The sequence below is a fragment of the Danio rerio genome, chromosome 24 (assembly GCF_049306965.1).
Source record: "Danio rerio strain Tuebingen ecotype United States chromosome 24, GRCz12tu, whole genome shotgun sequence".
NCBI lineage: Eukaryota > Metazoa > Chordata > Actinopteri > Cypriniformes > Danionidae > Danio > Danio rerio.
Window position 1 is genome coordinate 22,582,501 of NC_133199.1, and position 27,724 is coordinate 22,610,224.

General features: G+C 35.9%; 2 protein-coding genes across 10 annotated transcripts in view; one reads left to right on the plus strand and one right to left on the minus strand.

Moving 5' to 3' along the window:
- cspp1a (centrosome and spindle pole associated protein 1a) overlaps positions 1-20,155 on the plus strand; it is a 45,873-nt gene extending 25,718 nt beyond the window's left edge. For 3 of the 6 annotated variants that reach the window (XM_073940632.1, XM_073940631.1, XM_017353964.3), the window contains 7 exons: positions 2,010-2,149; positions 4,924-5,061; positions 7,407-7,450; positions 7,621-7,684; positions 10,308-10,390; positions 11,642-11,792; positions 19,560-20,155. In XM_073940632.1, the coding sequence (XP_073796733.1) occupies positions 2,010-2,149; positions 4,924-5,061; positions 7,407-7,450; positions 7,621-7,684; positions 10,308-10,390; positions 11,642-11,792; positions 19,560-19,762 (823 nt within the window). In that variant the 3' untranslated portion in view covers positions 19,763-20,155. Of the gene's footprint in view, positions 1-2,009; positions 2,150-4,923; positions 5,062-6,865; positions 7,451-7,620; positions 7,685-10,307; positions 10,391-11,641; positions 11,793-19,559 lie in introns of all 6 variants that reach the window. The other 3 variants (XM_073940634.1, XM_073940633.1, XR_012399271.1) reach the window with 2 other exon arrangements.
- Positions 20,156-24,897: 4,742 nt separating this feature from the next.
- Positions 24,898-27,724, minus strand: part of arfgef1 (ADP-ribosylation factor guanine nucleotide-exchange factor 1 (brefeldin A-inhibited)) — a 139,925-nt gene continuing 137,098 nt past the window's right edge. For all 4 annotated transcript variants that reach the window (XM_068217191.1, XM_009297399.2, XM_068217189.1 and 1 more), the window contains one exon: positions 24,898-26,171. In XM_068217191.1, coding sequence (XP_068073292.1) covers positions 26,007-26,171 — 165 coding nt within the window. In that variant the 3' untranslated portion in view covers positions 24,898-26,006. The remainder of the gene's footprint in view (positions 26,172-27,724) is intronic.

The following is a 27,724-nucleotide window of genomic DNA, read 5'->3' on the forward strand; positions in this document are numbered from 1 at the left end:
AATATATTTGGTTTAATTTAAGTGTAATTTATTTAAATATTGTATACATTTAGTTATACAAAATATTCGAATCCATCAATATTCAACATTCGTCTAATTAAAATTTAGAATAGAGCTTTTACATAGAAGACCAACAATTAGATATGCACTGTTTATTTATATCATACGTATTATGTAAAACTATGTGTCTGCAAGAACAGTAGACTACTGAAAATGCAGGATTTTGCAATTATTTAGCAAACCCTTTATTTTAACGTGGTAAACTATTGGTCTTTTTAACCAGTCTGTTGATCTGAAAGATTTAAAGTTCACTTTGCAATGTCAGTCTATAGCAAGCTGTACTGTTGTAGTTGGTGTTACAGTACATGCAGATGCTCAGTTATAACACTGAGTAAATAAGTTGAGTAATGAAATATGACTGGCAAATAATAATGCGTTATCATGTAAAATGTGCACTCAGTCCCATGGCTGTTTATTCGCATAGAGGAATTCTAAAGCCAAAATGTACTTAAAAATAGAATTGCGCTTCACTTCAAGGCAGTTTCGATTGAATGCCACTCCCTGATAAGCGGAGATTACAGCTCTACACTATTGTTACATCCTTACAGTAAGAAATAATCGCATTGCTGAATGACGCGTTTTTGTTTTGTGGTGGAGATGCGCTGTAAATGGCTATTGTCATGACGATCGTGGCAGATGCAGACTGCGCATGTGAACAGAGCGCGAGTTAGATTAGTGTTAAAGTTAGCTAAACTGTAGCCGCAGCTGAAATGAAACACATGAGGAAACAACTCATCACGAAAATGAATGCCATGATCATATTTTACCGATGTAATCATTTTAATGTAAAATCTAACAGAGTCAACTCTCTAAAGGTCAGCAAGAGGCTATACCGTTTCAGTTAAGCATAAGGACACACTCAAGTAAATAAAGAAGATAGAGTTTATCATAAATTTTGGGATGATTCCAGGGCATGCTGATGTCGCTTTAGATTTGTTTTTTTTATAAGCTTTTACCTCCTCATACGGTTTATGGTCTTTTTGTCTTGACATCTAATTGTGAATCTTCTTTTTCTCTTTGCTGTTGCCATCATGTTAAGCATAGTTTACTCAGACAGACGCCCCTATGGATGATAATTTAATTGCATCCCACGTTTACTGTGGTTCATTTTACTTTTCAAATGTGTATGTGTGCGTCGTGCATCACATACCAAGATTATGTCTGATTGGATATTTACCAAAATACATCCCCCAAGTACATTCTCATCTCATTTTCAATAGTCAACGAAAATGTCAGTATGTTTTTTTTATATAGTTGTCGTTATCCTCACTTAATTTTTATTTAAAAATAAACTGTTCTTCACCAGGATTTACCCTAGAACAAGGAAACAATTGTGCTCGAGGCTAACAGTATGTAATTTGAACACTTGTATAGGCAGATTTTCGTTTTATATTGCTGTCAGAACATAAACAAGGAAGCTGCTTGCTCTATATAATTTTGGTCACACTTTACAATAGTTCATTAGTTAATGTTACCTAATGCATTTACTAACATGAACAAACAATTAACGAGACATTTACTACAGTATTTGTTCATGTTATTTAATGTTAGTTAATGAAAATACAGCTGTTCATTGTGAGTTCATGTTAACTCACGGTGCATTAACTAATGTTAACAAGCATGAGTTTGGATGTTATGAATGCATTAGTAAATGTTCAATTATGATTAGTAAATGCTGTACATGTGTTGTTCATGATTAGTTCATGTTAGTAAATGCATTAACTAATGAACCTTATTGTAAAGTGTTACCATAATTTTAAATTTTCTGCATTTAAGAACACATTGTGCAAGCTTATTTTGACAGTTTGATTAAAAAAGATCAGAAAAGGGTCATTCATGTACCCTGCCCATAGACCCACAATTCAAGAAAGTGGTCAAAAGTGGAGAAGACATGTTAAAATGCCTGATTTAAACCGGACTGTACATTGTGCTCACATGTGCTTGAACAGGCCAAGAGAGCAGCTCCAGGAGGATATTTTTGATGTGGCAAAACTACGCAAGCAAGCCCCCATAAGGAGACCAGCTTCCCACACCACTGCAGCGGCCAACATGCAGAACCTACAGGAGTTTAACCGTCTCAAGTACAGAGGTAAGTCTGACACTCAACTCTTCAGTCAGCCTGTAATTTCACTCCCAAAAAGACTCATTACAGCTTTGAGGGCTTTCAAAATCCCATTCACCAGCTGCTATTACCTTCATATATCCACCAGCAGCCACACTCATTTCTTCCTGTTCATGCCTTCATCCATTGTTCGCTTCAGTGCATTATAATAAACTTCCATCTGCCCTCAAAAAATCTATTTAATGAAGTCTAAGAGATTTGTGTGTCTTTTCATTGAAGATTTGTTCACCCAAACTCTTGCTGCTGAATTTTCATAAAGAGATATAAATCCACATGTGGTTTAATTCTAATGTTCTGAAGATGTATGACTGCTTTATATGGTGATTGTACAGTATTTACAGTTTTGTTTTAGTCTGTTTTACACGTTAGAACAAGCTTCATTTTTTTTCTTAAAATCTCAAAAGTGCAGCATGACACACAACCATGAACCTCATTGGTTCTCACATGTCAAGTAAGCATGCTTGAGCTGTGGAACGCTGTAAGCATTGTTTGCTGATTTTAATATTTAACTAAAAACATTATTTCAATCTGTTCATTATAAAAAGCATGCCTTTCGCTTCTGAATACTTGGATTGAAATGTGCAATCTGTGTTTTTCTGTATGATTGTTTTGACTTTTGAAACATCATTGTAATTGAAGCGACAGAAATCTTACTTTGTGTTCTGAAGATTAATGAAATTCCTTTTTGTTTTTGAAACGAGGATAAGTAAGTTATATTACAGTATACAGTAGGGTATATGCATGCGATAAGGTATATAAAAGGGTGTTATATACACTCACAGGCCACTTTTAGGTGTACCTATCTTTTTAGGTGTACCTTATGCAAACCTGTAGTCAGCCAATCACATGGCAGCAACTCAATGCATTTAGGCATATAGACATGGTCAAGACAATCTGCTGCAGTTTAAACTGAGCAACAGGAACAGGAAAACAGGAAACTGAGGCTACAATGTGCGCAGGCTCAATAAAATTAAACAATAGAAGATTGGAGAAACGTTGCCTGGTCTGATGAGTTTCTATTTCTGCTGTGACATTTGGATGGTAGGGTCAGAATTTGGCATCAACAACATGAAAGCATGAATCCATCCTGCATTGTATCAGCGGTTCAGGCTGGTGATGGTGTAATGGTGTAGGGGATATTTTCTTGGCACACTTTGGGCCCATTAGTACCAATTGAGCATTGTGTCAATGCCACAGCCTACTTGAGTATTGTTGTTGACCATGTCCATCCCTTTATGACCACAGTGTACCCATCTTCTGATGGCTACTTCCAGCAGGATAACGTGCCATATCATAAAGCGTGAATAATCTCAGACTGGTTTCGTGAAGATGACAATGTACTCAAATGGCCTCCACAGTCACCAGATTTCAATCCAATCCAGTACCTCTGGGATGTGTTGGAACAGGAGATTCGCATCATGGATGTGTAGCCGACAAATCTTGTAAAATCATGTTAATATGGACCAAAATCTCTGAGAGAAATTTCCAGTATCGTGTTGAATCTATGCAACAAGGAATTAAGGCAGTTCTGAAGGCAAAAGTGGTTCCAACCTGGTAAAGATTAAACAGGAGATTTTCATCATAGCTATTATGAAGCTTGAAGAAATTGATGTAATTTAAAAGGCTTAAAAACAATTAATCTATAGAGAAGAAAACCTGGTCATGGTTGAATGAAACCACAATTTCTTATTTTATGTCCAAGGTGCTGCTAATTTGTTTAGCTAGAGCAAGGTTTTAAGTCCCCTTAACCTTCTCTTTAGCTCAGAAGATGGATTCAGCAGATCTCTTTTTCCATCTGGCCACTCATGAGGTGAAGTAATGGTGGCATCAGTCATCAGAGCCTCAGCAGGACAGAACTGAGCAGCATTTCTGTGAGCCGTGACTCAGCATCGCCTGGCTCTGTGCACTGACTTTGTCATGCTCTTTCCTTCAGCTTTCATTCGTTCTCCTCTAGAACTGGACAATTATGTATATACATCACTTTTTTGGTTCACATGATTCATACTAAACAACAGACTAAAAAACAAAAACAAAAAATAAAATAAAAATATATATATTTTTAAAGAGTTGAATATTTTTCTTAAATCTCTAACCCAAGCTTATTGGAAATATGTGCCCAGGACCACATTTTTGAGAATTGACAAATATGTACCCTGGACTACGTTGTCTTGCAATTTTTGTTTTTACAAATCAACTAGAGGCCGCCATGTACATTTTTGATGATCTGAATTACATTACTAGGGCAGGTTTTCTCACATCTTCCATTTTGTAAATCTATCAGAAGCTGCCGCTGTATACATTTCTGCAAATATTAATGTTCTTCTCATACAAATATATGAGAGAAGCAGGTCAACTTGTTGTTGTTAAATTTGAATGTCTTGCCCTTACTGTCTATGAAGGGTTGGAGGGCTCTTGGATTTCACCTAAAATATCTTAATTGTGTTCTGGAAATGAGCTAAGGTCTCTGGGGATTGGAAGAACATGATAAATTAATTACAGAGTTTTCAATTTGGGTGAACTAACACTTTAAGATCAAGTAGGTGTTTGAATAGAAAGTGATCTTTGAATAAGTAATGGTGCGGCTCTTTTTTTTCTAATATTATACAGTATATGATGAACCACACTGATTGGCCATACAAGTCAGTGTTTTCAGCGACTGAATCATAGTTTGTATCTCTCTGTATTATCTGTACGTGATGAGGAGGAGAGGATGACCATTATCTTTGTGTATGTGTTGTCAGATGGAGCATCTCGTGAGGAGATGAGACAGGCATATCCTGAACCCCCCAGTGATGATCACAGTCTAGATATACAACAACAGGCTCTGTTACGACAACAGCAGAGAACCATCAACAACCTGAGGACAGGCAGAGCTGCAGGTCAGTCTGTCTGACATTTCATTTCACATTTCTGTAAAGTATGTTATAATTTTTGGTCAAGGTAATTGCTGGAAAGATTGAAATGAATAGTTTTATTTAGTAAGGATGTAACATTTAATTAATCTGAAGTTATTGGGAGGATAAAAAGAAAATATGCGTAGCTATGGGAACATAAAATATGTGATCACTTAAAGGGATAGCTTTCCAAAAAATTTAAATCCGTCATCATTCAATCATTCTCTTCGATCATCATTCAGAGTTTCTTTCTTGTACACTAAACAAGATGCTTGTGAATGTTAGAAAAAATAATTTCCCCCTCAACATTCTTCGGAATATCTTGTTTTGTGTAGAAGAAATAATCACATTAAGGTTTGAAACCACTTGAGTTTGATTATATGGTGAGGGATTTTTCATTTTCAGACTATCTCTTTAAATTCTGTTTCTCTGGATTTATTAGTTATGGGTTTGAGTAAAATGTTCATTTTTGTAGTGTTTTGCAAAAATCTGTTACATTTCTTCCCATTCTAAAGAAAAATAATGTAATTTAAGAGTTTTTTTTTTGTCTCATCCAGAAAACAAAAGTGACATTTGCCATTAGTAGTCTACAAAAAACCAAAAATCAATAGTTCATACAAACCTAACTAGAAATGATTAAAACACTACCTGACAAAAGCCTTGTCGTCAATCCAAGTTTAAGCAACAAAAAATAATAACTTTTAGTTGATTATTTGGTATCAGGAGTGGCTAATATGAAAGGCAACGGCTTCTAGATTACATTAATTTTACCAAAATAAAATATGTTCATACCTTGATTTTTAATTATTTAATTGCTTAGATAAAAGTCTTGTCACTTGAAAAATACGCTCTGCGCTGCAGAAATAGTGTACAGTATAGAATATAAAGTCATGGTGAAGAAGATAAACATGAATATTGTGTATGACTCTCATGAGCTTGGAGGACTGCATCCATACATCTCTGCAGTGACTCAAATAACTCATTAATAAAGTCATCTGGAATGGCAAAGAAAGCGTTCTTGCAGGACTCTCAAAGTTCATCAAGATTCTTTGGATTCAATTCAATGCCTTCTCCTCCATCTTACCCCAGACATGCTCAATAATGTTCATGGTTGGTGACTGGGCTGGCCAATCCTGGAGCACCTTGACCGTCTTTGCTTTCAGGAACTTTGATGTGCAGGCTAAAATATGAGGAGCGCTATCCTGCTGAAGAATTTGCCCTCTTCTGTGGTTTGTAATGTAATGGGCAGCACAAATTTTTGATACCTCAGGCTGTTGATGTTATCATCCACTGCAGATCTCTCGCACGGCCCCATACTGAATGTAACCCCAAACTATGATTTTTCCTTCAGCAAACTTGACTGATTTCTGTGAGAATCTTGGGTCCATGTGGGTTTCAGTAAGTCTTCTGAAGTATTTGTGATGATTGGGAAGCAGTTCAACCGTTAATTCATTGGAAAAATCCACCTTCTGCCACTTCCTAATGATCAACTAGAAGTCAAGTTATTATTTGTTGCTCCTACAACCGAGATCAACAAAACATTTCACAATTTGGACATTTATTCTCAGAATTAGTTAACATTTAAACATTTCTAGTTATAGCTTGATGCTGATAAGTTTACAAACAAGCTATGAACTTGTAAATATTAGATGTGAACTTGGAATGCAGAGGAAACAGTGTGAATTGTAAAATGTAAATTGAAAACAAGATTTAAATTGCTGTTTTTTTTTTCTTTTAATTGAGATAATTGTAAAATAAAACTTTTCTTTTTATGTTTTTGTGGAAACAGGCTTCCATTTTCAACATTGACAACAAGGACGATATTTCAGCGACATATTTATGATTTTTGATGTATAATGAATGAATTCTGAAAGATCAATTGATACCAAGAGGCTGTTGAAAAATGTTTGCCATTACACAATAAATAAAATGTTCACATTTCTTTCATCCACGTTTCACACATGATTACTGTTTTACTGTATTTGTATTAATAAATGCAGTGTTGGTGATCATTAGAGAAAACTAATCGGGTCACTTTCATGTTTTCACTTTAATGTTAATTAATGTATTCACTAACTAATAATGAACAATACTTTTACAGCATTTAATGCAGCATGTATTTTTATTTATGTTTACAAGGATGAATAAACTCTGTAATACATGTGTTGTTCATTGTATGTTCATATTAGTAAATACATTAAGTAACATTAACAAGTACAAGCTTATTGTTAAGTACCCCAATCGGTAAGAAATTTTGACCTACTACTGAATATGAAAAAGTATATAATGATTTCTCTATAAGTACACTTATACCTGTATTCCCTGGCCAGATTACTTTGACCTGGTGTCTTCTGATCAGCATCATCATGAGTGGGTAAGTAAGAGTTTCAACACTCTGGTAAACACGGATGCTACTAAAAATTCTGACTCTGTTTTCCATGACCCATTTTTCTGAGCCCTTAAAGGGTATCTGCACTCCGCTAGTGCATTCTGACGGTTCTGCTTATTGACTTGACATTTTTATTGATGTGTTTATCCCTCCAGAGGCAGAATTCAGCAGAGAATCTGGGCAGACGTTTGCTGCTAGACTCTGAGAGAGCTTTTATAGGTGAGTTTGCCTAAATGAGAAATAGAGAGAAGCACTTTATTCACCAATGTGGGAGTCACTCGTAAACCTCAGACTTTTAGATTACATTACACATGCATACTTAAAGATCATGTGAAGTGCTATGAAATGAGCCTTTTTTATTCAATGTTTGACGTAATCTGAACTGAAAAATTAAGAGAAGGTGCGATATAGAGTAGCTCCTAGGGCTGGGCGATATTGCAAAAAAACACTATCACAATATCATGTTTAACATCATTTGATATCGTTAATTATAAAAAAAAATTACAGTAAATTTAATAATATTAGGATTTTTTTTATTTAACAACTTTATTTTAATTCAAAAACATTGATTATAAATCACTATAAATAGCTTTAATAGTCAAAAACCTAAATGTTTAAAGAAAATATCTGATCTCTATATAATAAAATAAACATAAATGTTAAAGAGACTCTTAAACCTGATAAATAAAATGTTAGAAAGTGTGTGCAATGGTGAAAAATAAATACTGAACAATCAAAGCAAACCTTAAGGTGTGAGTAATGATGATACAGTAAACCTCAAACTCTGTCAAGAACCCAATTTATGATAATCAAATCTGAGCTTTCAGAACCAAGGAACCAACAATTATTATTTTTATACATATTGCAACATTACAATAGTATTTCAGTTTTATTTAGTTTAAGGACTATGGGGCCCTGTCATACACCCAGAGCAACAAGGCGCAAGACGTGTATGGTGCGATTTGTTGCTTTTTTTTTAGACCAGCGCAACCCTAATTTTCACGTTTAGCACAACGTTGTTTAAATAGCAAATTCGATTGTACCACTTTGTGGAGCCATGGGTGTGCTGTCTAAAAAGGAGGTGTGTTAAGGCACATTGTTGGCACAGTGTAAAGCTGGTCTAAAGTCCAGCGCAGAGCATGTTAGATATTCGCCTATGTAGGTTCAAACACTTACACATTGTTTAATGCACACAGGATACATAACAATATCTTTGCATATGAAAACCAATAAAGGATTAAAATATTACAAAAATATTATTATTATCTACACAAATATAAAATCCACAACCTCCATACCTTCTTCAAGTCGGGGGGCTTTTTTCAGTTTATTCATGACAATTTGCATTCTTATTATAATGTAGTTATTATTAGTAGCTGTATTGTTTATTATATGCATATTTCTAATTGTTTTAATGAAACAAGTTTGGATTTGGCGAGGCAGTGGCGCAGTAGGTAGTGCTGTCTCCTCACAGCAAGAAGGATTGCTGGGTCGCTGGTTCGAACCTCGGCTCAGTTGGCATTTCTGTGTGGAGTTTGCATGTTCTCCCTACCTTCACGTGGGTTTCCTCCGGGTGCTCCGATTTCCCCCACAGTCCAAAGACATGAGGTACAGGTGAATTGGCTAGGCTAAATTGTCCGTAGTTTATGAGTGTGTGTGTGTGTGTGTGTGTGTGGATGTTTCCAAAAGATGGGTTGCGGCTGGAAGGGCATCCGCTGCGTAAAAAAAACTTGCTGGATAAGTTGGCGGTTCAATCCGCTGTGGCGACCCCGGATTAATAAAGGGACTAAGCCGACAAGAAAATGAATAAATGAATGAATGAAGTTTGGATTTGTCCACTTGTCAGGTTTTGGAGATGTGCATTATCATATGGGGCAGTAGGATGTGTGTTTGGATAATTTTTTTTTTGACCTCACTTAATTATTATTGTTAATTTATTAATTTGCTGGAAATTAGAGCTGAATTTAGAAATAGTTTTGAATCAGATCTTTGTGCTTAACAAACTAAATTAAATATGTAGGCTAATGGATGTCTTCAGTGAAGCGCGTTCAACACCATTTCCTTATCCACGAAAGTAAAAGAGTAAAGTAAAGAGGTTAAGTAAACAGGCCAAATGGAGGAGGCTCGCACAAAGGGTGTTTAACTGTTTTCTTCCTAGTGAAGCGTTCAATTTTTCCACTTGCAAAGTCTGCCATGTAAATTGCAAATGCGTCATGGCGCAACACAACTGATTCCTAAGTGTCAACATAAGATGACACTCTGATTGGTTAATAGATGTTATACTTAAAACACACCCATAACTCATTAAGAGAATAAGCACAACCCTGTTAGACCATGCGCCGGATGCAGAGTGTATTTTTCCATCATTAAAATATCAAAAGTAGATCTGGACACGTCTTTAATGCTTTTGCGCCATTCGCTTTAGACTTTAGATTGTTAAAATAGAGCCCTATACGTGTATATGTGTGTGTCAGTATGAAAAGCATGCGGTGTGTGCGTGACTCTGCAGTCATTCACTCAAACAGCTTCTGTCACAGCCACCAGGACCTGATGACAGCGAGTGTGACAGCTATGAACACCAGACAGACGAGAGATTGACTCTGGGTTGAGGATGATGCCTGTGAGAGAGTTCGCCAGTCACCTTGTATATGAGCTCTAAAAAACAGTCTCGTTCTCAGCCATTAAATGCCATTTCATTTGCTCCGTTTCAATTACCAAGCGTTGATTGGCTTGAATCGTGCATGTTGGAGCTGGAGAAAATCTCGAGAGAGGAAACACTGCAGAGCCTGCTGTTGCTTTACACTTGTCGACGGTAAATAACCAATCAGTTGTTTCTACACAGACCCCAGTGGAGATTCATTCCTTCTACAATCCCGCCGTGACCAGAGAATGACAGCCAGAGTTAGGAAACCAGATGTGAAAGATGTAAGAGACTTCAGTTATACACACCTAAACCTCACTGAACAAGGTGAAGCCATTTAGCTCTGTTCCAAAACCAAGCTGCATTGGTATTTGTATGTACATTTAGAGACCAAAGGATTGGCTCCCCTGTATATTTTATTCCCCAACAGAAATGTTTTCCAACACATTTCTAAACATAATTGTTTTTATGAACTCGTTTCTAATAACTAATTTTTAATTTTTTTTCTCTTTGACATGATGACAGTACATAATACTTTACTAGATATTTTTAAGGTACTAGTATTCAGCTTAAAGTTACATTTAAGGGCAATTTAATTAGGCAAGTTTGAGTAATTAGGGAAGTTACTGTATAACGATGGTTTGTTCTGTAGACTATTAAAGAAAAAATGCTTACAAGGAGGCTAATAATATTGACCTTAAAATGGTTTAAAAAAGAAAATTAAACAAGCTTTTACTTTAGCTGAAATAAAAAAAACGAGTAAGACTTTCTCCAGAAGAAAAAAAATATGGTAACACTTTATTAACTACACACACTGAAATCCCTAATAAGTTGACTGAACTAAATTAATTGAGTAAACTCCTTGCCTCAATTTAATTGAGTTATGGAATCTCCCAAAACTTGCATATTTAAGTTTATTTAACTTTATACTTAAATTGTTCAGTTTACCAACTAAGTACTATCTACAAAACCGGCAAGTTAAATAAACTTAAATATGCAAGTTTTGGGAGACTCCATCTCTCAATTAAATAGAGGCAACGAGTTTACTCAATTAATTTAGTTTGGTCAACTTATTAGGGTTTTCAGTGCACTATCAATCCTCTATTAAGCATTAGCAAACAGTTCATTCATTATCTGTTTGATTAATAGACGTTGGTAAGCAGTTCATAAATATTGATACAAATGCTGTATTTTTGACTTATAAGCATGTTTATAATGTGCTTAATAATTCTATTTTTATACTACAATGATTATTTTTAATTAATTAAGTATTGCATTAATTACAAACTAGTTATTTAAGAGTTAGTTAAGAGTAGGGGCTATTTAAAGATCATTCAGAATGCATAAGTAAATGATTAATAAACTATTCAAACTGACATTTATAAGTCTTATTATTCAGACATATACTAAGGGCCTTCAAAGCCTTCGGGTTGGGTTTTGGAACAGAGCTGGAGTGTTTTGTTTTGTTCTCTCTTTTACTGAAAGCATCCACAGAGTCCCTGCGCTGAATGACTGTACTATTGTTTTGACGCTAGGATGTGGTAAACGGGTACACTCGACCTGACAGCGCTCCTGACAGCCAGTCCCTGCACTCGCTAACCATCACAGAAATAGAGAGACTGAGGGAGCGCTCAAAAAACAAGATGACATCGCTGAATAACATGAGGGAACGTGACTGGAGATCAGGTCAGCCACTCTTAATGCAAAAGTAAAATCGCCTACAGTTGATTTGTTGCACTCTCGCTAGACTTTTTTGGATTACCGTCATGAAGTCTGTTTTACACTGAAGCTTAATATGCTGAGTATAATCAGAAGCACAGGAATTAAAGGATTGGAAAAGAGCTTTAACTATAAAGAAATCAATAGAATTTTAGTTTGTAATTTAGAAGTTTTGCTAAAAACCTACCTGCAAATGATGTATAAGCTATTTACAAATGTGCTTTGAATCTTTTTGCACTAATTTGTCCACAAGATGTCTACACTGATCCAGGCTGTTGTTTGTTTTACAGTTGTAAAGGGAAAATGACTTTTAATGTAGACAAAAACATATTTGATCACTTTTTGATAAAGTTATTGCACTATAGACTGATTTAGAAGGTGCGACATCAGGCATCAATATGTGTTGTCAAGATGTAATCTTTATAGTGAAATGTGTTGTGCACTCATTTCATGATAGGTCATGGCCCTGTTTATTTAAAAAGTGCATTAAAGCTGAGATACAACCTAAAAGACGACAATACAACACTTACTATCACAATCATCAGCACTTTTAATAGTTTTTTTTACAGACTTTTAATATGCTGTTGTTCTATTGGAGTTTTCATTCCAAAATGGCCGCCACGCCATCTAGTGGCTGTTTCCCAAATTGCACCAGAGTGTCGCCTCTTGGTGATTCTATGCTCTTTGGTGTGCGCTTAACTCTGAGTCTGCTCAAGATTGATTGACCTAACTCAGATCAGCTGTTCTGAAACCGAAAACTCTGACTTGACTTACAGAGAGATACAAATCACTGAGTTCAAGTTTCAACTTCGATTGGTTGATCCTCCTTACTGAAACAGGCCCCAGGACATGCAGTTAAACCCAGCTCACACAGCAATATAAACATTTCTAATAATCTTTTACAATAATAGTTTGTCGGAGCTAACTTATTAGTAGTGTTTGTTGCTTGTTAACAGACCTAAGAGTGGATTGTCAAACTTAATGTCACAATTTAGCATTTCGTAACTAGAGATACGACTCAATTTTGTAAAATGGAATAAGAATCCTAAATCAAGTTGAAATTTAATTCTTTAATGTGAATTTGCAGAAAATCCTAATTTGTCATATTCATATCATAAGCCTTAAGATAAGACACTTTCTGTAATACACCCCATGGTCCTCATTTCACACTGTAAGATCTGTTGTCATAATGTCAGCCTAAATGACAATCAAGATGCTGATGCCTCACAGCAAACATAGTGTAACCCAATGACTTTAAATGGAGTATGGTCAAGCGTTTCCGAACTGAATTGTGGATCCGTCCAGTTGTGTTGGGTCGATTGCTCACTACAGAAGGTGAAAAATTCACAAGTTTTCAAGCGATAATGCAGGTGTCAGCTAATCAGATTGTTTTCAAGAGTTCACACTTAGCTGATGATTTATAAAAGCTTGTTTGGCATGCTGTCCCGGGAGAGAGCCCCAAGCTCAAGGGCTCCTCGAGCCCGGGGCTTCCTCCCGTTGGCAGAGCGAGAGGGGAGCCTAAACTCGGTGGATCTCAGAACTCCCCTGCTGCGGTAGCTAAGGGAACACAAGGGGTTAGACAAAAGCTTGATAGTTATGTATGTTGCATGTCTTTGGATGGTGGGAGGAAACCGGAGAACCCGGGGAAAGCCCACGCGGACACGGAGAGAACATACAAACTCCTCACAGAAACACCCACCAGTCCTGTGGAACCAGGGCTGGCTCACAGTGCTAACCACTGGGCCGCTGTGCCACCCAATCAGAGGTAAAGGAGGAGAATAGAGGAGGAGGGGAGTTTCTTCCAAACAAAGATAAAGTGAACTGAAAACTGTGGCTATTTATAGTAGCTTAGGGCTCATATGATTGGAAGATAGTGATTAGCAAATGCAAGACTGGCCGTGATACATCATAAGCACGTGATCCTCTCGAAATTAGTTTATGAATAAACTTCACTTATGCAAATTCTAGTGAAGATGCTAACCAGTCATATTCGTGGAACACCAGAGAATAGCAGAGGAAAATGTTCTCACGGTTGCTAATCTCCCAGTGCTTTATGATCAATCGTTTAAGTATCATTTTACATTATTTTATATACTGCTAATCTGTCCCTTTTTGTGTCTCGGTACAAGCTGGAGGTGATTGGCTGCCGTTTCTTCGGGTTTCCAACAGTGTTGACCCCTCTCCCCGCTTCATGTGAACAGGGGTTGCATTCCAGTCCATTCTCTTTTTTTTATGGTTATCTTCCCTTCGTCTCATTCCCTCAGGTGTACATTATTGATTATGTTGCAAAAGTGTCTACTACTGGCAGAACATTACAATAGGTTATAAAATGGAATGTGCTAAATTATTGGTGCCCATTCCTGTTCCTGGAAATCTATTGTCCTGCAGAGTTCAGCTCCAACCCTGATCAACACAAATAAACCAACTAAGTAGGACCTGTAGGAGCAGCTGGTAATTAAAGACAGGTGCATTTAATCAAGGTAACAGCTGAACTCTGCCGGAAGGTAGATCTCCAGGAACAGGATTGTTCATACAGTATAGGTGCTGGATGGGACATATGAAGCCACTTGCACCCTTGGTCAAAATTTAGGGATCAAGGGAATATGTAAGCTTTCCTCATTCCCTTGAAATGGAACGCACTTGGAAATGGCTATGGGGATTCCCCCCAGAGATCAAGGGAAGGGAAGTTTGCGAGTGGTTTCTAAAAGTGGAGTGGAATGCAGCCAGGGTGTTATTAGACCCTTTCTCTCATACAGACCTTTCCGGAAAATTACCGGCAATTTTCCTGAAAGGTTGTATGTGTGAACAGGTCCTTTTTGAAAATACTGGTAAATTCGTTCTGGCTATTTTCCGGAAAGAGAAGTTGTAACATTACCAGCAATTTGCTGGAATGCTGCGCTGTGTGAATGCAGAAGGAAGATTGCCGGAGAGAGTGCGTGCACGTCTAGAACGTGCTGACGTGAGACGTCTGCTTTAGCCAATCAGACGCATTCACGTCCGTGCGGTTTATGAGAATAAAAGCCTTTGAATATTTTTCCAGACACATGTAGCTGCTAGAAGTTAGTCAGATGACGTATATATGTTCTTCTTAATGCCAACTGTGTAAATAATCATCGATAAGATGCTTATGAGAAGCCGTTGTTTGTTTACCTTCAAGCTTTGCGTGTGCCTGTGAAACAGCCTGTGAGCGCCTGCACACGCACATATTATGAACATCTGGACATGCGAAAGTGATCCTGCGAAAGTTGTTCACAATATTGATCATCCACAGAGTTTGTAATTTAGTCAAATGTTTACAAATACAAGCGCAGCCGTTTAAAGCTCATTTGTGGTGAATGATGTCAGAATTTACCGGTATTTTGGAACGGATGTGTGAATGCTCTTTTCCGGAAAAATTCCGTAGCGTCCTCGCCTGTGTGAACAGCACTTTTTTGTAAATACCGGTAAAGTCGTTCCGTAAATTTTCCGGATATTTACCGGTATCACTGTGTGAAAGGGGCTATTGTTACTCATGATTTTTTTCAAAACTAAGCAATAACTACAAAAAACCTTTCGATATTTTATAGAGGTGGTTTGAATGAAGTTGTCACACTCCTATTGTTTGTTGGTTTGATGCTCATCCGTTTTATCAGAGGGAATATTTGATTGGCTTACAGTTAGCTTGTTGTCAAATGTCAAACTCACAATCAAAAGGTGCGTTCGACATGAAGCAAAGCTGCAGTCGGTGATCAACGAGATTAGCCGAGCGCAGGCGGCGAAGGAGTTGAAAGCGAAGCCGTCAAGCCAGACAGCTGGACTCTTCAGGGGTCAAAGTTGCTGCAGTCATTATGACCGATCACATGGCGTCATCATCATTTATTTATTTATTTTTTATAACAACAAAAGATTTACAAATAAAACAGAATACAGTCTCTACAAACTATAGTTCATTTTTAAACAATAAGGGAATAATGAATTAAACATGACAAACGCATGAGAGAAATAAGAGGAAACGAGAGGCTAATATAAACATAAAAGCCAACAGGTCTATTAAATACAAAGCAATAAGCACAAATTCTAGGAGCTTAAAAATCACTCTAATAAATCTTGTTTGAATATGCTGAGAAGAGGTTTACATTTATTTACATTTATAGACATAAAACTTGCCATTATATATTTTAAAATAAAAACCAAAACAAGGTGTTTTGAATAAGTCTGAAACAATTAAGATTTTTTGGATAATAAAAGCATTTTCAAAATAGCACTTTAATCCGAAAAGATTGAACAAAAGGACATTTCTAAAATAAGTGAGCTACACTCACTAAGTTTTCCAGAAAGACCAGGTGTAAACGGCTAGACAGGAAAAAAAAAAAAAAAATATATATATATATATATATATATATATATATATTATATATATATATATATTATAATCCTAAAAACCATTTTATAATTATTTAATATAATAGTTATTTAACTTAATTTGTTAAGAAACTTTTAGGGTGGCAGGATCAATGATGATAATTATTTTATTACAAGTCTGTAAAACTTATTTGAGTTAAAATTTAGGTTATTTACTAAAATATATGATTTAAATTGTTGATGGAGCTGAATGCAGTAAATAGTCTGTAAAAAAGGTGCAAACAAGCCAGACTTTATAAACAAAACATTTAACAAAACATGATTACTGCAGTAAAATTTTTGTAACGTAAAAAGTCTTTTATGTGTACAAGAAAGAGAGGGTATGAAATGTGAATTGTTTGATTTGAAATTTGTGAATCGGAATTTGTCCAATAATAAGCCCAAAACACACTTGTTTGTTGTCATGCGGTGAACTCGGCCAATCGTGGAATATCGGTGTTGTCATGAGAGCTCGTGCAGTCGCTCTTCAGATGCTGCACTGGCTAATTCAGTCGTCTGATCTCAGAGCGCTGTCGCAGTACTTTGATGCCACGGCCCACATGTGACAGTCACGTGACGTCGGCGCAGCATCAATCCGGACAAAATTTCTAACCAGCATGCACCGCTTTAAGACAGATTTTGATCGATCTGCACAGCGGTGCATGAAGTCGAACGCACCTAAAGACTACATGTTGTTAGGCATGCGGTATAAGATTCTGATGGTATGATAAACTTGGATAAAAATATCACGGTTCATGGTATATTTTACTTCTCTAAAATATATTGTTTTTCAATGTCGGGGTAAAAAAATCTTTTTCCCCTTTGAACACAGAGTAATTTATTTTTAGAAACATTTAAAATAGTACACATAAAAAAACTTTAAAAAACAGTAAACATGTCAGGCTGAAAAATTTAAATTAATTTATCTGCTGTCTTTATTTGTTTCAAAAAAATATTTTTTTACTATTTAAAATGGCGTCTTTGGATATCTTTTTTGTTGGAGATGTTGTTGTCCTAAAAAACTTGTCCTACTCTGTTACAATAGTTGGGTTAAAAAACCCCAACATATAACCCATCTATAGGTTATCATAGCACCTTCCCAACTATGGGTTATTTTAACCCAGTGCATTGGGTTATTTTGATTAAATGTTTTTTTTTTTTCATTCTGGTATTTACTATTGCTCATATTACTAGTACTACTATTAGTTTAATAATTATGGCTGGGTAAATAAAAAAAACATACAGTTTTCAAAAATATTGAAAATGCTTCATTTCATTACACTTTAGCTCCAAACACTTTTGTTAAAATAAATTAAGAATCACAAACAATGAAGAAACAGAACAAAGTGCAGACAGTTAGAAACTGTGCAAGCAGAAAACCCTCTGTTGATGGAGCAGAATATGGAGCTCTGTGTGCTGTAGAGGCTGTCCAGCAGCTGCAGCAGGCTCCACTCAGTGTCCACAATGTACAATACATTTTAACCACATGCAAAAGTTTCTAAAAAATAGTCTTGGATGGTAAAATGAAACACGACAGGGAAAGGTTATTTGATAAAAATAACAACAATATTATTGCGTTATAGTTTAAATAAACTTTATAATGCAAAAACAACATTACTCGCACATAATACAGCTATTTTGTGTCAGTTAAATCAGTTGACTGTTGAAATTCAAATTTTTAACCCAACTGGTTGAGTTATTAAATAAAGTTTAAAAATAACCCAACAAAGCACCAAATATTTAACTCAACTGGTTGAGTTATTAATAAATAGTAAAGGTTAAAATAACCCAACAAAGCCCCAAATATTTAACTCAACTGGTTGAGTTATTAATAAATAATGAAGGTTAAAATAACCCAACAAAGCACCAAATATGTTTAACTCAACCATTGGGTTAAATAAATAACTCAACGTTTTTTAATGTAAAAATGTCCTACACTGAAAAGATTGTCTGCAAACTTGTTACAAACAAATTATATGTGTTGAATTTAAACAAACAAATACATTTTTGTAACGTACAACTTAATTTATTTGGGTTGAATTTAAACAAACAATTTATTTACAACTACTTAAAACAATTTAGTAAATCCAAGGAATCATTTCTGAATAACTTTTTTTCAGTGTACATACATTAGGAATGATATAGCAGAAAAACTTAGCGGTTTTAAAACCTTGACTTTTCCAAAACACGGTATACCTTGAAAACGGTTATCATCCCATGCCTACATTAGGACTATAGGATCTTTTAGGATTTCCAAAATTGGCCTGATGTCCAAATCGTGAAACCCACAGTGCGAGCAGTGATTTAGATGGCTTATTAGATAGCTATTCATACATCTTGTGTCTAAAAATGCCAGATGCAGTGATCAGGAATAGTTCAAAAAACAAAACTGCATGCTAATATCAAATGAAACCATAATCTAGTGTAAACAGAAGCTTGCCCTACCTCTGAGATCTGACTGGTCCACTGCTTTGGAACTGACATTGATGAGTGACGCTACATGTAATAGTTGCAAATCTTTTTAAACTTCATCTTAAAATCGCAGCGCTCGTGTCTTGCATCTTTTGCAGTGTCTCACACATAAGTGCAATGTTCACACACATCTGTTAAGCCTATATTTACTTAGAACAATAATGGAAAAGTAACACATTAAAAAAAAAAAAAAAACACATTCTGTCTGAATGGCTACTTCGGTTGTAAATATGTTGTTTGGCTTTACTTTAAACTTTTTAAGATATTGTTTGATATTTGATTGTTCATTTAATGTATTATTTTGCACAAATAAAAATAGCCAATATTGAAATGTTTTAAAAATGTTGATTTGGTAGTGGCTTTGTGAAAACCTACAGTAAATAATACCAAAGCCATTTGTTAGTAACTCGGCCCACATGGAATCTGCGCACACAGAATTCCACAGATCTTTAGCCCATCATTGATTCAGTTTATTTACATGTGTAAATGTGTGTACATTCATATTTATTCAGTTTTTAAATTAATTTTAGTAATATTAATGACTAATATGAACATATTTTTGTGATTTATGTACAATACAGTTTGTAAAGTCTAATTTTCTGTCTTTAAGTAGATATATTATATGAGAGACTTGCTTCGTTTTCCAAATAAAGCGAATCTAATTGGATTTCCATTTTACACATTAAATACAAGTAAAAAATGTATTACGTTTTATTTCATATATAAAGCCTTTAGTTATGATACTCCCAAAATCATTCTGCATAAATCCGCAGGTTTTTAACAAAATTCTGTGCAGAAACAGCAACAACTGTATGCAGATTCTGTCTGGCCCTACTCAAAGAGTATTGAGATGCTGATGTTGGAATATGTTCTGCCGTGTAGGGGACGCATCTGCAGAGGAAGGAGACGATCTTTGGTCACTGACTCCTTCAACCCACCGGCCCGTCTCTATGAACAGCGTGGCCACAGACCCCTGGTTACGAGCCAGTTCCTCAGACACGCTGAAGAGAGCGATGGGCAAACGCAGACCATCTAGCCGAGACCACGCAGGGGACTGGGAAGGACCGTCCACTTACCATGGCTAAATCTCATTGAGTTCCTGTGCTGGATTCGTAACTTTTGAAGTTGCACACAAAAAAAGCCAAATAAGATTGTTTTTAGTCGTTGTTGTCAATGAAATGTTGCTCTTAGAAAGTTCTGGAACACTTCCTATAGCATTAAGAGTCTGTTCTCTCCGGTCAGAGAGTGCAGTCTGGAAGAAATCAGCTTTTATTCTTCATACTGAGACTGTATGAATGAGTAAATCGCATACATTCTGTTTGTGTGTCTGATGAGAGATACAATGCTGTAATGTGATGGATTGATTTTTAATTGTTATACAGAAAATGAATTGTATGTTCACGGTATACCTAGAAAAACAAGCTAATGTAAATGTGTATTAAATGTTAATAATAAATATTTGGAGATTTTTTGGAAAATTATTTACTTAATTATCACATCTATGTTCTATAAATAAATATATAAATATATAATATATAAATATAAAATATATTTAATATATATAATATATAATATTTATATAATATATAAATATAAGTGATATATATATATATATATATATTTTTTTTTTTTTTTTTCAACTATTTTATTTTTATATTTGTTACCGGCAATGTGTGAAATCCAGCATTCTGTAAAATGTATAAGAATGCCTAAAAATCGAACGCCAAAGTATGAAATGATTGCTACTTGAGTTGCCGTAGGTCAAAGTATGTACCTGGCCTGCCCGTGCCATTTTTCCCCGCCCCTGATGTTGTCTTATTTTGATGATGGCGATCAAAGCAGGTGGGTGTTTAAGGTTATTGTCAGACAGCATATTGCTGGTACGGGGTCCCACCACCACATCACAGACAACATTGCCATAATTCTTCTCACGTCAGTGTATATTATCAAGAGGTTCTTCACTAATTTGTGAATTATTAATGTGCAAGATCAAAGTGCCAAAATATAAAATGTTTTTTGTGTAAAAGAAGAAAATGAAGTACTATTCCAGTCTTACCTACTGTAACAAATACTTCACTCTCAGTTCTGCTGTCTTTGTTCTTCTGGTAAGAACATCAGATGCTTCATTTCACATTCCTTCCACTTTAAAATATGTAATGATCAATAAAGCCTTTTGTTGTGCTCTTCTGACACTTTGCCTTGTCATTCTATATAATGCCTAAGAATTGTATAGAATGCTTAGGAAAAGTATGCAAAATCTTAAAAAAAAAAAAAAAAAAAAAGATATTTCCATCAGGCATTTCCTAGGCATTCTATTCAAAACCAGGATTTCATACATTGCCGGTAACACACTACTTGACAAGTTTTGTCATAAAGCCCAGTTGTAAGAGCAACACGACTTGACTTCTGACACTTTTCCAGATGATCAACTAAAAGGTAGATTTTTCAGATGAATCATCTGTTAAACTGCATCCCAATCATCACACATACAACAGACGACCTATTGAAACCTGCATGGACCCAAGTTTCTCGCAGATATCAGTCAAGTTTGCTGAACGAAAAATCATGGTTTAGGGTTACATTCAGCAAGGGGGCATGTGTGAGAGATCTGCAGAGTGGGTGGCAACATCAACAGCCTAAGGTATTGTAAGAATTGAAATATTACAAATATTTTTGATGTCTTTGACAATTCAAAACATGAGCTGAAGACAGGGCCAATGGACTCCACAACCCACCAGGGGGGAATGCGTGAAAAACCAGTTCCTGCTGCATTTGCATCTGACTATGCTGAAACTCAGCTTCATCCCCCCAACTCACACATATGGTCATTTCAATGTTTGAATGTTCTAGAATTAACCAAACTGACTTTACCCATCATGTTTGATATCATTTGAAATGTCTCAGTGCGATTGGTACAATGGTCTCATTCTCTCAGAAATAGACATAATCAGAACAATAAATATATAACTTCAGGCATCTTTTGAACCACTGTGAGGGGTGTGACACTAAGTGTGAATGCCTTTTTTGTTATTCACACCCCCTTCCTTGAGGGAATTCTTGTATTATTTAAGGTAAGGCCTAAGAAAGACTCTTCTAGGCGATTCTGCCTAACCAGATCAGCCCATAACATGGCTTGCGCCATGTTATGTATATTACAAAGTCAGGAATGCATCTTTTTCATCTTGGATTTATCTTTGATAATTTGATGTTTTGTATTGATCATTTATGAATTGACTGATTGATTTGGCATAATACATTTACCTGACTAATAAATTGTAATGTTTGACCATATTTTGCTCACTCTGTAATTATTAATTCAAGTAGATTACGCTGTATCCTTGTTTCCGCACGTCTTGCGTCAGGTCAGTAGACGGACTAAAATCCAGTTGAGATGGAGCATTGGGCACACTAATTGTGTTTTAGGGATCCGACTGACTCTTGATATTGATTCATGTGTACTTAGGTGGAAAGGGCGATAACTTCCGTCTAGGTCAACAAGGTGTTGCACGACTAACCTAGATTGGGTACCCGACCTTTGTTTGAAGGTAATATTATTCTAAATTAAGTTCATATGGGAAACCATGGGCTTGGTGAAAACCAAAGTTACTATAGAGTCCAGTAGTCGGGTACATTTATATTAATGCCCTAACCTCTAATTAGAAATGATGATTGTCTTAACTCAAAGGTGTACATCTAAGCGGGACTAACTAAAGTATTTTAGAACGAGCGCGCTGGTAGCGGCCATCTAAAGTATTAGTCAATTTACCTCTGTTTAATATTCAAGACTGACCGGAGTGTGACCGTGAGGGACGCCTTCGGCCGAGGCGATTTCTCTGAGCGACATGAGCACCCGAATGAACGGATGTAATAGTTACTAGTGAAGACAAACGGTTCAAATATTTATCTAAATTACATATTGATATAATCTTCTTAATGTTTTATAATTGGAGTCAGATAAAACGAGGATAAATATATTAATATTCTAAACCACCTCATACTAAAATTGGAGTCAGATATGAGTTAAGTTTAATATAAATCAACATTGTGCACTGGAAAGACCGAACATGCAGTGAACCTTCATCCACCATTGGATACCGTCATTGGACCAACTGGCTGGACCCTACAGTATCAAGACATTTGTCCTGCCCATTACATTACAAACCACAGTAGAGGGCAAATTCTTAAGTAGGAGAGCACTTCTTCTCATACTTCAGCCTGCACATCAAAGTTCCTGAAAGCAAAGAAGGTCAAAGTGCTTCAGGATTGGCCAGCCCAGTCAACAGATATGAACATTATTGAGCATGCTTGGGTTAAGATGGAGGAGGATGCATTGAAGGTGAATACAAAGAATCTTGAACTCTGGGAGTCCTGCAAGAACGCTTTCTTTGCCATTAAAGATGACTTTATTAATGAGTTATTTGAGTCATTGCAGAGATGTATGAATGCAGTCCTCCAAGCTCATGAGAGTCATACACAATACTCATTCTTTTTCCACTGCACCATGACTTTATAATTTATACTGTACATTATTAATGTTAAATGACAAGACTTTTGTCTAAGCAAAGTCAGAGCTTACTATCCTAATTAAATAATTAAAAATCAAGACATGATCATATTTTACTTTGGTAAAATAAGTGTAATCTAGAGGGCTTTGCCTTTTATATAAACCACTTCTGATACCAAATGATCAACTAAGTTACTATTTGTTGTTGCTAAAACTTGGATAGACAGCAAGACTTTTGTCAGGTAATGCATATATAGAATTGCCTCATGTCTGGAATACTCTGCAACTTTTCCCCAGACGTTAGTAAATGACAGTGATATTTTGGGCAGTACAAGATTACAAATTCTACAGAAACTTTTTAAAAGCTTCACACTGATTATATTCAGAGAAAACCAATCCTTTTTTGTCAGTATACATTTATAATCACCTAGTGTTTTTTGATTTAATAAATTATGCTATGTTATAGCTTTTAGAAATGTTACAAATCATGTTAGTTTGACCAGCTCACTTGTGGAAAAATATGATAACATCATTTGTTGCTTAATATTTTAGCAGAAACAAAAGAACAGCACCCCCCCCCCCAAAAAAAAAAACAAAACAAAACAAAACAAAAAACATTTAAATACTGTACTTTAAAAAAAAATAGCTGAATAAAAGTATTGATTACTTGATATGACAACATTTATATATGACTATACAACAGAGTTCTGTGTGGTTCTCATCTGTTTGGCTGATAGCGGTGCAATATTCCTGTAATAACAGCACTTGTATGGCCACTTCACTCTTGTGTATTACACCGCCCACATAGAGTGACAGCAGATCAATAAAATCACAACAGTTTGACAGATAGTGCAGCTGTTGGACAACATAATGTACTTTTGAGGCTTTTCAGGCATGAATGTAGTTGTTTAGATTGCAACTATGCAACTTTTTATGCAACTATTTTAAATATTTATAAATTCAGAGATACAGCGTGTCAGCATCTATCAGCCTGTCATGCTGAGCAGAGCAAAGACGGTTGACGTTTCGCTACAAGATGGCGACAGAGACCGCATAAGGCCCTAGAGGAGAAAAACTCAGCTGATCAAATCATCATTAAACAGGTAAGTGATATTCTAAGTCGATCTCTCTCTTTTGTAATTTGGAGTGCTGTATATATACCATAGTCTGGTAGTGTTTCTGGTAGTGTTTGCTTTGACTTTTTCAGGGTTGAAAAATCCTGATCGCAACAGAGAAATACTGGGAAATGTCTTTAGACTGATGGCATTTCAAGTCGTTCAGCCTTATAATCTTAAAATGACAGCAAAATCGCCTGCTTTGTCATCACTTATTACGCTAGAGAATCGTTCAAATATAGCTCTAAAGTGATGTTGGTGAAGTAACAACGGTTTCTGCTGTTCTGATGTCAGCTGCAGATGTGAATGAATGGTGGAAAAAAGTAGTTCCTAATACAAAAGGATTTTGAGACTCTCTGTGTTTGATTTTCTTTTTTATCTACTCGATTGTTCCATCAAACTGTTGTATAAATGCAGCATCACACTCATATATACATTTTAGTCGTTTAAATGAACGTAGTGCATAAAGAAAAACCTACAAGAGCTTTCCAAGTCCTCAAAACTCAAAATGACAGAGCAGGTCAGGGCAAATGCACCAAGTCCAACCCTTTACTGACCAAACCCTGATGAAAAAGCATGTATAATGATGAGCAGTGTCATGTAGAGTTGTACAGATCATTTTATTCCATATAGAAAACTTTACAAGGCCGTACCATTACAGTTGACACCCTCACTACAGCCAGGAATGCTTCAGCTCTTCTTTCCCATCAGCAGTTTTAAAGCACAGCTACCGTTCTTTTCTATACAGTACACCCTCATCCCCAAAAGTAAAGACACCGTTTTTAAATATATTAACTTTTTCTTAAAAATTTGTACACGTAGAGTGAAGCCTAACTTCAAACAGGGATACAAACCAGTGATTCAGATGCAGCTCACATTTAAAGTCGCTTTTCAAGTTCCAGTTATTTTTTTTTGTCTCCTTTTAAAGGATCTCCGTTTAATTAAAAAAGTGTCAGCATATATAAAATGGAGTAAATCGAACTAATCGGTTTATATTTATATGTATTTATTTATATATATATATAGTATTAGAAATCTCTAGCTGGACAGTTATGGAGGGAAAGATGGCATAGTTCAATAATTTATCACAAAAGTAAAAATCTCCAGTGCATTTTGATCAGGAAAACAAGTGCAGCAAATTTCCAAACGAACAAACAGAAAACAAACAAACAAACAAACAAAAATCTAGTGTTGTGAGATTATATTACAAAGCTGGAATTCTGTACAACTAGTTAATCATGCTAATGTTAGCCATTAGCGGTGCAAACGCAAAAAACAAAATAACAAATCCGAATCACTTAAACATCACATCAGATTGCGTGACGAGCAACCGTTCTCTCATTCCTCCAACAGATTTGAAGATAATGCCAAGACACTGTTTTTTGAAATATTTCTGGACCTTTTGACGATCTCAAAGGGTCAAGCGTTTGTGTAGTAATAGCGATATTCAGCATCCTCATGATAATTAGATCCTATCTATACAAGACCTGGTCATGTGACACAATTCCTGATCCGGGATTGGCTGTTTATTCCAGGCGTGGGGGTGTTTTTTCTTTTTTCTTTTAGTACCATCGTATTTGACGCAATCCATCTTTTTCTTTCAGATCTTCTCCCTCCTCATTGGCTGCAGGAGATCATGTGACATCCTGTGGTGTTTTCGGACGGTGTAGGAAGAATGACTGATGCATTCTGGGACAAATATTGGTTCTCTTAGGCGTTGCTGACAGTTTGATTTGTTTCCAGGCTGTTGGTGATCTGGAAAACCAGTCCAATGCGCAGGAAAAACTTGCGCAGGACGGCCCGCAGCTCCGGGATCAGGTCGAACTGCATGATTTCACAGAGCAGAGGGTAGTAGCGGGACGCATGAGCCTTGAACTGAGGAGAAAACAGGGAGATTTCATTGGATTAGAGCTGAGCCGTTGATTAGCACCAGGTGTTCTCTTATAATTGGTTATATCGTTACACTGCAGAGCATTAGTGCTTTAATTAAGCAAGATTAAAAATGATGGAGTATTCATCTTTCATGTCAATGAGCTTTGGAATTTAAATCCACCTCCTGGGCTTTAAAAAGCATCACATTCAGACAGACAGACTGACAGATACAGTGGATGGATGGATGGATGGATGGATGGATGGATGGATGGATGGATGGATGGATGGATGGATGGATGGATGGATGGATGGATGGATGGATGGATGGATGGATGGATGGATGGATGGATGGATGGATGGATGGATAGATAGATAGATAGATAGATAGATAGATAGATAGATAGATAGATAATCATTAAATGTGATATGCTATTTACAGCTACTGTTTTCAATTTTAATATACTTTAAAATGTAATTTAATCCAGTCAGTGATGGCACAGCACAATTTTTAGCATGATTTCTCCAGTCTTCAGTGTCACAATACATTTATATCTATTTCTTAATTTAAATAACTGCAGAAACATTGCTGTTTAATTTAGTCGAAACTATAAGAGATTTATAAACTTTAAATATTTCATTTATTATATATAATACAATATTAAATATTCAAGTAAAAATAGCAGGGCAGTCATTTTGAGTTTTTAGATTCTGTAATTTAATAATTACACAAGTTTAATAAATAATTTAATTAAACAAAGTTTTATGTAATTTAATAAAACACACAAGAGTTTTCTACCTTGAATTGCCAAAACATGCAATTTCAGTGTCTGCTACTTATTTAATGTCTCTGTTGCCTAGCAACTTCTTGCTAACAAAAACAACTTTCCAACACAATCTCACATCAATTCATAACTTTTGATTTAGTAGCTTATTCATATAAATTTGTACAATCTCATTCATATAATTCGGTACACTTCGCTTATCCCTCAATGATGGCTGGGTTTAGGAGTGGGATTATGTGCATTTTTGTATTGTACATTCAAATTGTACAATTTCGAATGACTGATCTTGTACTTATTCATGAAAAAAGTGAAAAATGTATGCTAAACTTTCTGGTAACTGAAGCATAACTTTCAAAAACAACATTTTCAGAGAAAGAAAACTTAGCTCTCACTCTTGCAGGACAAATTGAGGAGTGCACTCGTGGGTGTTCAAGTAACACAACTCGTACACAATTATAGGTAAAAGTACAAAAAAAGGTCGTATTTTTAGGGCAATGACTTCATAAAATAATTCTAAAATATCAAATATGACATCTTAAATACTGTCTTAAGTGGGCCCCACACCGAATGCAACGCTCAGCGTCACAACACGGCATGGGCATGACAGCTGAAAGCATCGCACACCAGACACGCACATTCACATGTTACATTTTAAATGAAACTATTTAGATGGTGCTCTGTGGCGCAGCAGATATATGAACAGTGTCAGTCTTGGCTGGGAGCCATGGACAGCCGCCGATGTGCGTACACTGATAGAAATTGATGTCTAGAATT